Source organism: Leptosomus discolor, chromosome 7 (assembly GCF_034619465.1).
Source record: "Leptosomus discolor isolate bLepDis1 chromosome 7, bLepDis1.hap2, whole genome shotgun sequence".
NCBI classification, from domain to species: domain Eukaryota; kingdom Metazoa; phylum Chordata; class Aves; order Leptosomiformes; family Leptosomidae; genus Leptosomus; species Leptosomus discolor.
In genome coordinates, this window is record NC_141397.1 from 51821059 (window position 1) to 51836110 (window position 15052).

At 38.1% G+C, this 15052-nt stretch overlaps 1 protein-coding gene across 1 annotated transcript in view; it reads left to right on the forward strand.

The window, feature by feature from the left end:
• The window catches only part of ATP13A3 (ATPase 13A3), a 35950-nt gene extending 23516 nt beyond the window's left edge, over positions 1 to 12434 (forward strand). Inside the window, exons 21-32 of the mRNA XM_086468693.1 lie at positions 395 to 517; positions 601 to 680; positions 1340 to 1382; positions 1480 to 1589; positions 2426 to 2522; positions 3416 to 3488; positions 4300 to 4477; positions 5143 to 5348; positions 5790 to 5878; positions 6076 to 6156; positions 9981 to 10070; positions 11737 to 12434. Of these exons, the coding sequence (XP_086324819.1) occupies positions 395 to 517; positions 601 to 680; positions 1340 to 1382; positions 1480 to 1589; positions 2426 to 2522; positions 3416 to 3488; positions 4300 to 4477; positions 5143 to 5348; positions 5790 to 5878; positions 6076 to 6156; positions 9981 to 10070; positions 11737 to 11934 (1368 nt within the window). The 3' untranslated portion in view covers positions 11935 to 12434. The remainder of the gene's footprint in view (positions 1 to 394; positions 518 to 600; positions 681 to 1339; positions 1383 to 1479; positions 1590 to 2425; positions 2523 to 3415; positions 3489 to 4299; positions 4478 to 5142; positions 5349 to 5789; positions 5879 to 6075; positions 6157 to 9980; positions 10071 to 11736) is intronic.
• Positions 12435 to 15052: the final 2618 nt, after the last annotated feature.

The following is a 15052-nucleotide window of genomic DNA, read 5'->3' on the forward strand; positions in this document are numbered from 1 at the left end:
GAGTGTAAGCAGTTAGTTTTACTGTTGAGTTTCTTCCTTTTTATCTTATTCCGTTAAAAAGCAAATCTGCTGCTAAGTGTGAAATCAAAATTGATGTACTGGTTAACTTTCAGACCTTAAAATACCACAGAGCAGTAAAACAGCTGGGGGAGGTAGTTTTTCAACTGTAGTACGACATTTGATGTTTTAGTTGTGCAGGAGACAGGTTCTTTTCCACATTTCATTCTGTTAAGACACATCTAGCTGCTGCTTATTACTAAATAAGTGTTTTCATTGTGTGAGGTTTTCGTTCAAGTAACATTCTTAGAAACCTCCTCTAGTGTGAGAATACCTCCCTATTAGCTTGAAATTACAAGGTGTAATTACAGCTAGAGTGTTAAACTACTTCTCGTAGGATATTCCAGTTAAATTGGTTCATGAAAGCCTCGAGGATCTCCAGATGACCAAATACCATTTTGCAATGAATGGAAAGTCATTTGCAGTGATTTTGGAGCATTTTCAGGACCTGGTACCCAAGGTGAGCATTTTACTTGAATATGGGCGCTTTTGATGGTTAACAGGCTTTGCCCTGTGAGCATTAAGAAGTCTTCTGTCTTCCAGCTTGTGTTACATGGCACTGTGTTTGCTCGCATGGCGCCTGATCAGAAAACTCAGTTGGTGGAAGCTTTACAGAATGTAGAGTAAGTATTTGCTTAAGCACAGAAAGTGGGAGAGTTGACGGGGTGTTCGGTGTGACAAGAGGGAAAAATGATGCATGCTGCTAGCTGTTTTGCCGAATGGAAAAGGCTGGGCTCATGGGACTTCCTTGAGTTAATAAATCAGCCTATTAGCTGAGCAGAATGAGAGTAGTACCATCTGCTGGCTAGTTATGAAAGTTTCAGACTTTTTGTGAAGTTATAAATGATGAATAACTAAACTGACTAGCTCGTTTTATAAATCTCACTGCTTGGCTCATTAAACAAATCCATCACGTGTCTTCTGTGTGTTAAAGAAGTGTTCACAGGATGACTTCTGTCCACATATGGTTGGCATACTACTGTCTGGTGGTGTCAGGCCTTGCAGCTGTACAAAAGTCTCTTTGCCTAGAGCAAAGATGCTTTAAACCACCTTGGAATGATGGAGGGCTGATAACCATCATTGGTTTGACGTAGCTAAGTCATGTTACTTTTCTGTCTAGTGCCTTGCGTGTATAATGGCAACAGTAATTGCTTTCGGCATTGATCAGTCATTATTGTGCAAACCCCAATAAATCAAATAGTACACACATTTAATGAAACAAGCTAAACAGACTATGATTAGGGAATAGCCCAGAGTGCTGACATCTGTTTGGTTTTTGTAGTTACTATGTGGGCATGTGTGGAGATGGAGCAAATGACTGTGGCGTAAGTATATTTTTCTTTTCCATACAGAACTGTTCAGTTAAATTTCACAGCTGAAAGCAAGTTTTAAAATGTTCTCTATTTCAATGTTAACTGGCAGGCACTAAAAAGGGCACATGGTGGTATATCTTTGTCTGAACTTGAGGCTTCTGTGGCGTCACCATTCACTTCCAGGACACCCAGTATTTCCTGCGTGCCAAAGCTCATCAGGTAACGGCCACTTACTGTGAACTTAAATGCTTCCGTGTAACTCATTTTGCATGCCCTATATCAATATATGTTTGATGCTGTTGGATGACAGTTTGAGTTAAAGAACAAACCATACATTTTTAGTAGTTTTGTTTCTTTACTGGAGCTACTCTGAGCAAAGGCTTGCCATAGCATGATTTAGTATTTTGTTAAAAATCCTTTTGTCCATGTAAAGTTAGGGTTTTTTTTAGAGCATGAGCGAGCTTCTACACATTAGTATTTAATTTGATGTCCTGGTTTCCACAAACGCTGTGTGTAGTTGCAGGCGGTGAAATTCTTCAGATAACTGCTGAGCGCCATACAAAGCAGAAAACAAATTTTCTAAATGACCAATTTTTGATTCTAGAATTGGAAGTTGGGTGGTAATTTTTGGATAAAGGTCAGCCAGAGAAGAATCTAGTTAAGTCTATGTGGAACTAATGAAGTGATGCGTAATCAGAAACACTTCTGAAGTCAGCAGCTCTGTGGCTGTCTGCGTGTTCGTTCAATCTTTGTAGCAGACTAGTGCTTCATTGATGCTTTTGCAAGCAGACCTTCATGCTAAAACCTCTGTTGGAAAACCACGTACAGTCCAAAGAACACCAGAGAAAGGCAGTGGCTCAGTTCAGAAGGCATGCTCACAACTCTGCCATACTTGAAAGTGTACCTTTCTGGCCCCTTTTTCTCTGTATGTCTTCAGTCTAATGTCCCTCAGAGGGTTTGCTGATGGGTTTAACTGCAGCTAACGTTTTGCTAAACAGAATTTAACTGCTTGCACGGAAAGCTTTCTGGATACATGATTGCATTTGTTTTGACAGGGAAGGCCGTGCTGCTTTAATAACTTCCTTCTGTGTATTTAAGTTCATGGCGTTATACAGCATTATCCAGTACATCAGTGTTACTCTGCTATATTCTGTAAGTATTCTGTAAGTGCTTAAGCAGTGCCAACGTAATTCAGAGATTTGAAAATTGATAGATATTTAATACGAATTGTTCCCAGTCTCTTTGAGTACACCACACCCGCATTCTAAAAACTGTCTTTGGACTAAAAGCATTGTTAGTATTTTTTGCCTTTTTTTCATATATATTAACTGTATGAAAGCCATGGTAGTATCTATTTAAAAAAGGTCATAACTAGTGCCTGTGAATAGAAAGTCTTTACAGTGGGAAGTCCAAACAAGCATATAAATTGAACAAAAATACAATTTTCAATTATTTAAAAGCTGTCAGCATTTTAAAATAGCCCTCCTTTATTTAAAGGGCAATGCATTCCTTTCATGTAAGGATTGAAAGAGAGCAGCTTGCAAGTATTGAGTTTAGGAGAGGGAAAAAAGCAAAGTGGTTATTTCCTGTTAATATGATTGGATTCACAATATAGAGCATGAGGTAGAAATCCTGTATTTTAATTTATATTCTGAGTTAAACATGCGAAATATTAAAGGACCTTTGAGGCTGAGAATTTTACAGTTGTATGACTACATAGTAAGGTTATGGTGTTTAGAGAACTGTGAGACTAAGCTATTTCGTTGGTTTGTAAGGTTCGGTAATGTAAGTTTGATTACGAACAAATTTCAACTACAAATAGCTTATGCATCGTGAAACTGAATTTGTGTCATACCTTGATACTTCAGGAATTGATCTGTAAATTGTAGAGTACTCAAGACTCTGCAGATAAAGGAAGCCAGTTTGACAAGAGGCTGTCCTGTTTATAGAGTGAAATGTAAAGAATTAATGCTCTAGGAGTGTCACTGTAAGAGGTTTCTTGGTGTGAAGAAATTACCAATGTTTCAGTTGTGATTTCTGTCTAGATCCTGAGCAATTTGGGAGATTTCCAGTTTCTCTTCATTGATTTGGCAATCATTTTGGTGGTTGTCTTCACTAGTAAGTATTGTGCTGAATTACTGCTGTTGTGGCTTGGTCAAATTTTCTTTAATATCTAATTATATGCTGTTTGGAGTAAGCACTGGGACATACAGTTAAGATGTTACGACCACTACAGTATATGCATTAAAAAAAGCAAACCACTGTGTACCAAGTTAGATTGATCTGGAGTTTGTGAAATGTCCTCATACAAAAAGCAGGTTGTGGGCATGATCTTAGAAAAGTAGTTTTTCACAGTACAGGAAGCCATAAATCTCTGCTGACATGAGGAAACTGTTTTTGGAATCAAGACAGGAGTTGTTCCAATATTATCTTTCTCAAATGTTTTGATTTCTTGCATTTTTGGTTGAACTTCTGTCCACAAAATGTCCTACTCGAAAGCTATTATCTAGTGAGGTATTTGATTCCACATATGAACCTTGCACTCAATTTACTGGCTAACAGTAGAATTCCGTTTTCAAGTAGAAACTGCTTCTTTGAAGCAAGGAGAGCGCAAAACTGAGGACACAAGCTGAAGGTCCTTGTGCCAGACAAATGGAATTTGGCCAGACACTGCTAATTCTTTAAGTCTCGTGGCTTCTATTATTGTTCCCTGCTGTGCTGTGCTGCTGAGGGTAACCAGCCTGTAGAAGGCACTGTGGCATTATTTTCATGTGGTATCATCTTTTCAAGGTGGTTTCACACTTGCAATTTTGACTAATTTTTGGGTGATGTCATGAGCAAGCCATTCTCATTCCACAGAAAGCGAACAGGGTAACTCTTGAAAACTGCAATAATGTAATGTGTAACTTGTTTTTCTTTCTCTTCGCAGTGAGTCTGAACCCTGCTTGGAAGGAGCTTGTTGCACGAAGGCCTCCATCAGGTCTTATCTCAGGTCCACTTCTGTGTTCTGTTTTGTCTCAGATCATCATCTGCCTTGCTTTCCAAATCTTTGGGTTTTTTTGGGTCAAACAGCAGTCGTGGTATGAGCCTTGGACAACGGAATCTGAGTAAGTGTTTCAGTGGCACTGTGCAGGATAGAGTAATGATTGGAAAGCTATAGGCAACAATTGCGCTCTCCTTTACTGACCCCCTTTGGGGACTTTGTAAATAAAGCTTCTGTGTGGCAGCTTGTTAGTCTGTTGAATTTTTTGTGAAAAGCATACTAATACATAGGAGTTACCCGATGGCTGAAATGCAAAACTAGGTCAAAGCCAGACTGCAGGGTCTGAAGACTCCTTGACTTTGGGACAGTTGAGATCGAAATTTGAAATAAAAGGTTCAGACATATTTTAACTCTTCTATATTGTAAGGTTTTGTTTTCCTGTTAGAGTTCCAGTAAATCAAATCTGAAAATGAAGAGGTGTTTTAATATTTTTTTTTTTAGATTGCAATGTTTTCTTACCTGTCTTCAAAGTGTATCTACAGTGATGGTTTCTAAACAGTTCATGTAGGGAACTTATAAGCTGGAAGCATAAAAGAACTCAAAGCTCAGAATTCACAAAAATTGCTATCTCCCAGCTGCAGTTTTATTTCTTACTACCTGTAATAGGTTTTCAAGGATAAGCTTTTTTACTACTGTAGCAATTTGCTCTGTCACTACTTTCGTTAATAATTAGGCCTTGTTTGCATCTTCTGCTTCACTGAGCGGAAATTTTTTTTTTTAATGTTCTAGTGCATGTAATGTGTTGGATGCCACAAATGCCAGCTCTGCACACCACGGGAATGAGACTCTTCGTGATGAGGAGACTCTTCATGATGAACATTACATTAAAAATTATGAAAACACAACTTTGTTTTTTATATCCAGCTTTCAGTACCTCATAGTGGCAATTGTCTTTTCTAAAGGAAAGCCCTTTAGACAACCATGCTACAAAAATTGTAAGTCCTTTCTTGCTATATACAGTTCCAAGTTAAAACTCCCAAGTGGCTGTGCACTTGTTTATCCGTGTGTCACTTACAGTTCTGTTGTGCCACTTCAGCAGTAATTGTGTTGCTGGGAGAACATAGTACAATTATCCTCTGATAATCAGAGGTAGAAATGGGGAGGTTTTAAACTGTAGGGAGAAATTTGTGTTAAGTAGTTGCTTTGTTTGGAGAAGTATATGTGTGTATATATTTCAGCTCCACAACTGAGCCAGCAAGAAATTGAGTCTGGCCTTCCGTCTCTCTATGGCTATCGGCACAACTTGTATTGCCAGAATCTGCCTGGAAGGGGTTTAGAGGGAGAAAAGAGCTTATTTCCGGGGAGTAATGAACCCATGACACGTGGAAAACCAATTGTGACATGGTCCAATTAAAATATTTTTTCTTCTTTTACAGTTTTGTTTGTCATATCTGTGATAGTTCTTTATGTCTTCATATTTTTCATCATGTTGCATCCTGTTGAATCTATTGACACATTTCTTGAGGTAAGATTCACCAGATATGCAGGTATCTGTACTTCCTCAGATAACTGATTGGTTGCCTTTTGGGCAAGCTTGATCCCTTTAGAGTTTTAACTTCGCATCTCTGAAGGGGGAAGGGAGAGTTTGTAACTCTGAGCCTGTTTGGAATGTGTGTTTACTTCATATGTGCGTGGCTAACCTCTGGCAACTTCTTCTCGCAGCTCGTCTGTGTGCCGTATGAGTGGCGCCTAAGAATTCTCATCATTGTTATTCTCAATGCAATTGTGTCCGTGCTGATGGAGGTAAGAAATTCAAACAGAAAAAATGCTTGTATGTTAAGTGGGGTTTTTTTCAGGGTGCACATTGGTCTTTTGGTTAGAAGGTCTCTCTTCACAGCATGCCAGTGTAAGTGGCCACTGTTTTCTTGTTAAGTTTGTATTCCTAAAAATGTTGTTGTAGGCTAGTTTTAAGGTGTCCAAGAATTTCAGTGTTAAAAGCATAGTTTTAAAAACTTTTTTATGAATTGGAAAAAAGGGGGGGAAAAGTTTAAAGACTTATAAATTATTTCAACTATTTCATGAGACAATACCGACATATTTATTTGTTGTGTTAATTAAGTTCAGAATAACTTAACATAGTAAAGAACTGTGTAAAATCCTTAGGGGAGCCCATCTCATTCAGTTGGATCATACACATAGCTTATTGTTCATAACTTGTTCATCTAATCTGATCCAAGTCCAGAAGTAGAGATATTCATGCAGATCTGCTTTTTCCAGCCCTGAGCCTGTCCAAAGTCAGTCACTCTGGATATTGACCTCTTCTGCTGTAATTCCAGAGTTAACGTGGGCAGAAACACGCCCTACCTTTCATCCAGGTACCCCTATGTTGTTTCCAAGAATTGAAGTTTGGCAGATACATCTTCCAGAAGGAGTCTGGATTCAAAGTCAGTCATTTATTCCTGTGGTTAGTTGTTCTCCCTGTTAAATTGATGCCTTGTTTCCAACCTGAATGCATTTGGGTTTTGGTTGCAGCCATTAGTCACTTTCTTTTTTTCTGCAACATGAAAAAGCCTTTCCACATTATCTAGCACTTGCACACTACAATTATCTGTCTTTACTGTAACATTTTTCTGCAGCTTGTAGTCAGTGTTTCCATTGCTATGTTTGGGATTGCTATCAAGGTAACCAGCGTAATGTTTGCTTGGACCATACCATTTTGGCCTTTGAAGGTTGCTACAGCATTACTATTCTTTCCAGTTCACTAGTTTTTTCCTTTTATTTGCGACTTAGTAAAAATAAAATCAACCAAAGGTTTTTTAGATACTTTAATCAAAATTATCAAGGCTTTGTGTTCAAAATGTTGTTCCAAATAGAATTTGTAATACATGCTGTCACATTGCTGCCTGTTGGAACATGTTTTCAGTGTTTTCACAGGATAGGCGATAACTTGTCTTTTCCAAAACATGGCAGTAGATACTAATTTTTTTTGGCCTTTGCCTTATTATTAATAAGTTTATCCTTTCCTAAATATCCTGTGCCTTTCTTGCATTATCCTATATTTAATCTAACCTTGCTGGTGATGTTTTCCTTTTATGGCCTTGAATTCTTACTTTTTTTTGTACTGCTAAACTCTTAATAGTTTTATTTTTTACCTCCTTTTTTATTTGTTAAAAATTAAATTTTATGTATATAGCTGTCTTCGCTACTGAAACAAGATAGTTATTCTGAAGCTGCAGATTCGTAGCTTTTTTATCTTCTGATAAATTTAAAACCAGCCTCCTAGATAGAAATATTTTTTTCCTGTTAACATTTTCTAGTCGGTTTTGATGTTTTTATTACCATCTCTGGGAAATTAGCTTTTTTGAAGCACTAAGATTATTCTGTGGAATTGAGCTTTGTGTTGGTACATGGAATGTAAATAGGTGGGGGTTACAATTTTCAGTCCAGTGATAAAGGTTACTGAGAGAAAGAAACTTAATCTTCTGCTGAGAATTTACTTTGTTCTGCAGGTGATCTTTCTAACTTCTATACAATCTGGTGATGTTTCTGTTCTGGAAGTGTAAGGGCCCCAGCAGAAAGGCTGTACAGTGTGTCAATCCATGTATCAGCCTGTGCCACTCAAGGACAAATGGTTCTCCTCCGGTTTAAATGTTCATAAGGTTCCACGCTTGGGCCTTGTTAGTTGTGATAAATCTGTAAACTTCTGAATTTCTACTAAGCATAACCTAAGCGATATAATTACTGTAGAGTGTTTGCTTTCACCAGCCCACACTTTTTCCTATGCAGATTTCAGTTACTGTCTCTCAACACCTCAGTCGTTTTAACTGTCGTTACCAAAACTGGCAGGATGATTTGTCACATTCCTTTAAACAGACTTCCCTATTTATCTTATTGCCCGTACTTTAGTAGTGCAATAGAAGTACCTATAGAATTTAGTTTTCTTGACATTAATTGTTTGGAACATTCTGCTTTGACTTAAAACCTATTTCTTCCACTTTCACGCTTAGTTGACTGCGTTGTTTAGACAGAGAGAGGAGTTGTCTTACTGTACAGCAGGTCTCTAACAGAAGCATTGTCCAGTGATCCTCAAGTCCAAAACGATATGCGCGTCACCTTCCATGACTTCAACCTGCCTTTGACCCACCCTTTGAACTCTGTTAGTCCAGCTCCAGCAGGATTACTTGAGGCTCCCTGAAGCTTTTTCATGTGGTGCCAACTCATTGGGTCCAATGTGTTGTGTAGAAATCACAGGCTGTTTCATTCCTTCACTTCCAATATACTTATTGCCTTTCTGTCCTTGTGTACCTGGCTGGATTTTCTGCTCACTACGCTTTTCACTGGAGTTACTGGGTACCACAGGTCATATTCTGAGTATCTAGGTGGCATCTTCTTATTTCTTTTAACGAGGTACTCTGTATGTGTATCACCTAGAGTTTGTTCAGCTGACACTAATCCCTCAGTAATTGCCTCTTTCAGTGTCTCCTAACGATGAGATACATGAGGGATTGGATCAATCTTCTTTTGTCACACTTGCCAGTTAGACACTTTTGTGTCACACTACGATCATACATAGTTTCTTCATTGCTTCTACAACAGGAATAGTTTCTGACTGTGGTTGTCCCAAACATGTTTTCTGAACTGCTGTGCAAAGCATTTGCTCCTTCCATGTGGGTGCCAGACTAGGTTCACAAAGCACGCATATTCTTTGTACCAGATGATAGAAAATATTGCACAACAAAGACAAATCCTAGCAGATGTTCCTCCTTACCCCTGATGCCTGGTATAGACGTACTTAAACCAGACTGGCTTAAAAAATGAACATCTAATGAGCTGAAGATTTGTTGGGAAATGCTTTATAAAAACACTATAAAATGCCGGTATATTGTAAAATCTATTATAAACCTCTAGCTAATCAGCTCTCCTTTCTCAATGGCAGAGGTTAGTCAGATGTTAGAAATGGAATCTGTCCAAGGATCAGAGTTGTAGGCTCAAGGCCATGGGAGATACAGGTTCACACCTGCATTGCCGGGTTTGTTCAAGGCTCTCTAGTCCACCCACACAGCCGTATGAGAATAACCAGATGTACTGAACATACTGTTCAACTTCTGTCCTCTTTTCCAAAATCTGGAATGGCTCCTGCAGAATTCCTTCAGACTTTGTGCTGGTGGCTCAGCTTTGTCACCCCACTGAAGCTTTTCTGGGAATGACAGTGGTTTAAAACAAACTATGAACAAAGCATAGCTCCAGCATGAAGTACGCTATAATGTTAAAGATGGTTTGAGGGGAAACTGCTTTAAGCACTCGTGTCTGTGGTGCTTCACAGGTTTTTTGGAGTATTGAAGAATGTGTATTTATGATTTTTTTTACCTGTATCGATGGATGCAGTTTTGGTCATTGTTGCTATCGATTTGAAGTACATGTTCATATTCTTAAATCTCATGTGAGCACTTTAAGAGTGAAAATGTTTATCACTTAAGTACTGACAAGTAACGTAAGCTCTCCATTTTGCCTGGCACTGAATTAGTTATGCCTAACACACTATTTCAGGTTTTATTTGTAATGTGCACACTAACAACAAATGATCATTAGTTTCTTTAATTCTTCCCACTCACTGCAATGTCTCACAGAATGTCCTCCTTGATATGATCCTTTGGAAGGTTGTGTTCAATCGAGACAAACAAGGAGAATATCGCCTCACCATACCCCAGCCGCCTCAGGTTGGAGACTAGTATTTTGCTGTCATCGTTTGAGTGCATGCAGATTAATTTGGTTTTGTCTTTTCATGATCTATAAGTGTCTGTTGCCTTATCTTAAGCTTAAGACTACTTAGATTAGATTTCTGTAACTAGAATATTGAAAGGAAAGGCTTCTGGTTTTGTATTTTTCTTCCCATTGAGACGTAAAGAATTTAGCTCTGTATACAAGAACAGTGAAGCAAACCCAGAGGATTGCTTTTAAGACTTTTCTTGCCTGATCTGCAGTTGGCGCATTAGGAACTTAATTATTTGTGTTGTCACAAGTTACCATGGTAGGACTGGGAACATCTTGATTTGCTTGGAAGCAGAATTGCTGATGCTGGGTCTAATCCAGTTCTTTATTAAATTAATTTGGTTTAGAGTTTTAGATCATTGTCTGAGAGCAGTAATTTATAGCACATATAAATGAAATGAAACAAAATGGCAATGAAAGTGCATTATTACTGGTTCAGATGGTTTAGGAGACAAAGGATTTGACTTTGGCTTTTCGGGTGGCCCTGGTCTAGTCTGCCCCTCTGTCATTAATATATGAAGGAAATCTATGTGAATCCCATAAAATCCAGCTTTTTCTTTAAGCCTGTTGGCTGATTGCTTTTAGCTGGTTGTACATTTGGTTTTGCTACAATTACAATGGTTTATTTCTCAGCACTAAATTTTATTAAACATATTCATTTCAGATTTAAATTTGTCCTTTTGAGTCTATTCAGGAACGAATTGCTTTGTGATCACTGAAGAACAGAAGTTGTGCTTAAGGCTCATGTTTGGTTCAGTTCATCAATTGATAGAAATTCAGAGCATGGAGAAAACCATAGAATACGTATCTCCTTTACAATGTCAGCCCTGCAGACTGTAGGTGCTTTCTGAGACATGAGAGGCATCCAGTCTCGAGAATGAGGAATAGTGGGGTTTTTTTCCAGCTAGTTAAGTTACAGGCATTTAGGACTGGGAGAGGAAAAATAGGAAGGAAGACTTAAGTTCAATAATTTGTGTCTGTTTTAGTAACTATTAATACCTGTAGGACTTAAGTTTTACAGTATGAGCAAGTTAAATTCTGCCACTTCTGGCTGGCTGGCTGCCTTCAGTTAAAACAATTCATTGCTAAAAGTGTTTTGAGATTGGGAATTTGACTGCTTTTTCTAGACCAGGTTTTAATCTTCAATAGTAACATCATTTAATTGTGCCTGTTTTGCCTGTGTTTATTGAAAATATTATATGCATAAAAGTTGGTGATCTTAGGTGTTACGATAATGTGGAGTACTTGGGTTTTCCTAATGTTTTTTGAAAGTCATTGCTACCATAGTACATAAGAGAGATGACTCAAGAGAAGAGCTTTTGTACTACACTTTCTAAGTCCAATGTGACAAAGAAATAGTAAATTATCATAGAACACCAGGTTGGAAGGGACCTCAAGGATCATCTGGTCTAACCTCTGCTTGAAATTATTGGAAACTAAATAAATTATTATAACATGAAAATTTTTAATAATTTAAATTATTTTAATATATTAAATAATTGTAGTAATTAGAAACTAAAATAACAGTTTTTCTTCTAGCAATTTACTGTATTGTTAGTTACATTAATTTTTTTCTTACAGTAATCCAATTTCCAAATCTGTTCACTTCTGCAGGAGGCTGTGGATCGCTGTGGAGTCTGCTTCCTTTCTTCCCTGTTTGGTTGTAGAGAGAAGACACCAAAAGCCAAGTATATGCATCTAGCTCAGGAACTGCTGGTTGATCCAGAATGGCCACCAAAACCCAGAACAACAACAGAAGCTAAAGTACCATCCCAAGAAAATGGTTCATATCAAATCATCACTGTAACGTAACAGTGGATCTCGGTGGCATGTGTCTTTAGTAGTATTCAGAAGAATGTAATTTTAAGGCTTTATTTGAAATTGCAGTATACTAAATGTCAAATTCTAATGCAGATATTTCCAACTGTTTTGTCTCTCTGAATACAAAATTCAGACACAGGCATCTTATGGCTATACATTTTAAAAATGTAGGTTACCTTAGGCAGAACAAACAGTGATTCCTTCCACCTTCTTTCAAATTTCATTGTTCCTAAATGAGATAGATGTATTTGCAGGTTTAAACTGCAAGGCAGTTAAAACAGGTTCACTTTATTTGCCTGGAGTATCTTAATCATTGTTCTAATCTGCTTACTTGGGCACGTGTTCATGTAAACCCTGTGATGGAATGTTTTCTTGGTAGTACTAGAGGCACATAATCTGTCATGCTTTTTTTTATGTTCGCTGTTGAAAAGCTTTGTGCCTCAGAACGGTTCTAAAGTTTTGGTGTGTGTACCTCTAAGTTTGTCCCTGCTAGTAAGGAGTGTTTGAGTTTTAAGTTTAATTCTTCAGTCTGCCACAGCAGGAATTGGGAATGCTATAGGAGCAATATGCTCTGTCCTTAAGAAGAAAACACATTGCTTTCAAGTGGGTTCTTAGCTTCTTTTCTAGCTAACCCTGAGGAAGGGCTTAGGTGACCTCCAGAGGAGGAGGCATTTGGCTACACTCTGAAGTTTTTGGAGATGGAAGGCTGGAGAATCTTAACACTTTCTTCTGTCTTATGTTTTACTACCTTTCGCTATGCATTTCTCCACAGACCTTGCTTTTTTCAGCAGCAGGGTTGGATTATCCCTTTGTGGACCATGTTTTATTTGGAGATTTTAAGATAATTTTCCTATATACCTTGAAGCAGTAAAGCCAAAGTTACTGCTGCAAGGGAAATGCGGGTGGGAGGGAGGAATATTTTCACATGCCCACGCTTGGGATTTGTGCATGTTAAGAACATAAGCATTTCAAAGAGTCTGCCGGTGTCTTAAGCACTATATGTAGCTGTATGAAACAAAATTAAGATAAAATAGATGAGCTAAAATCTGTCTTGCTGCAGAACTATAAGGTTTATGTGGATTTTATTTATTAAAAAAAAGTAAGAAAAAAGAAAAGCTGGCAGCACCAGTAGTGCTGCTTAAGCACATGGGATAGCGATACATTGTTTTGCCATTAGGCGGTGTCAAAACACAAGACCACTAGAAAAATAGGTCTGCAAAGATGTAGAGGCAGGCATGTCTTCACGTGCAAAGCTTAAACTTAAACCACAAATTACTTATCTTCAAGCCATCTTCAACGTGCTCAACTTTCAGAAGTCTTCTTTGGTGTCTTTGGGAAGATGATAAAATACCGACTTTTGATCAGTCCGTTTTGACCAGATGCAGCTGACTGGTTCAGACACCTGCAAGCTTTGGGAGGGGATCTGGGGTCTGGCGAAGTCACGATTCTGTAGAGACCCTCTAGAGAAGGAAATCTGGTCCTTTAGCCTAGTCATGGAAGAAAGCCTGAAACTCCCTGGCCAGCTGGGATAATTCTGAAGTGTGTGTATTCTGATGATGGAATTTGAGATTTTGGTGGGTTTTGGTCTTTTTGTTTGTTTGGGTTTTTTTGGTTTGTTTTTTAAATTCCTGTGGAGACAACTCCATTCCAGCATTGTTTTAGAAAGGGGAATTTTTCAGGGTGGGCCTGATTCCCTTGTGCTGTTCTGCAAGGCAGTATGGACAGTGTCCCCCACTGCTCAGGTTATGGTTTCTGCAGTGTTGAACATACTGTGCCAATGGGGAATTTAAAAGTGGTGCTAAATGGCTTAGAAGACTTTTTCCTAGAACTTGGTAGTTTAAGTCATTAGCACTTGCTCCTCGTAAATAGTATGCATATGATGTACTATCCTCCAGTCCAGCTGTCAACTCCTTTCCTGATTTTTTTTTTCTGTTGTTTGTTTTTGAAGGGTAAAGCAGGAGGAAGGGGGAAGTGGTTTTCTTAGCATTCATTCAACAGAGCAATGTAAAAGTCTTACTATCCTGGCTTCTTAAACGTCGAACAACGTTGGTAGCTTTTAACGAGTCTGCAGTTGTGGACTTGGATAAATTTGTTAATCATGAACTTGGGTCAGTTGGCTAATTTCTGTCAATGTTGATTTTACAAAATCTTTGTAGCATGGAATAATTGATGAAGAATAATTCTTAGCTGCGTAAGTAATATTCAGATATAAAGAAAAATAATATTTTAGTTGAAAAATGTTGCGAAGCTATGCATCTTGGACCTGGGAGCTGTGACTTACTCTTAAATGCATAAACTTTTGCTTTCTATTTTATTGACCACTTTAGCTTGGTTGTTCCATCGGAAGTGAAACAAAATATTTGTGTTCTTCCCCTTTATGTGCTTTTGCTTGTTACTTTCTCTAAACTAATAGTTTCTGTCGACTTGCTTGGTTTCTGAAGCTAGTCTTTCAACCTTATTCTAGTTTGTTAGACTTATCTAGAAGGTGAGGAGGAAACAGCTTATTAAGGTGGGCTTGTCTTCGGAGAGCATTTTAGGAAACTCTTACTAAAACTGAAATTGCCAAGTGTCTCCACTTGATTGAGTGACTAACGGGTCATGAGCCTACTAAACTTGAATATTTAGCAAATGGGAGCTAGTTTCCATAAGGTATGCGTTCAGAGTTAGTAAATGTTCTTGAGGTTGCATGCTTGAGCTCTGACTTATTTGCTTCTGACATTTAGTCAAGAATAATAAATCAGCATTTCTGAGAATCTGTCTTGTTGCAAGTTCAGCCACAAAATAAGCTTTGCATCTGCTGCAATTATTGGGATTTATGCCTTCCTGCCCAAGAGCTGAGTTTGGCCACCTATAATTTTTCTCATTTTGAGCAGTTTAGTTTTTCTGGTTTTCAGAAATGCAGCAAACTAGATCTGCACTAGTGTATTTGGTTTCTGCTTTGAAGTAAGATGAAATTCAGTTTGTAGTGAAAAGAATTTCTTCTAATGTTCATCTTGGAAGTCTAAATTCAGGTGAACAGACCAATTTAGTGAGCTCCACTAGATACTCGGTAGACGTTTTCTTCCTGCTGTATATTTTGGCCTTACGTTGGGGAGTTTGATTTAATATT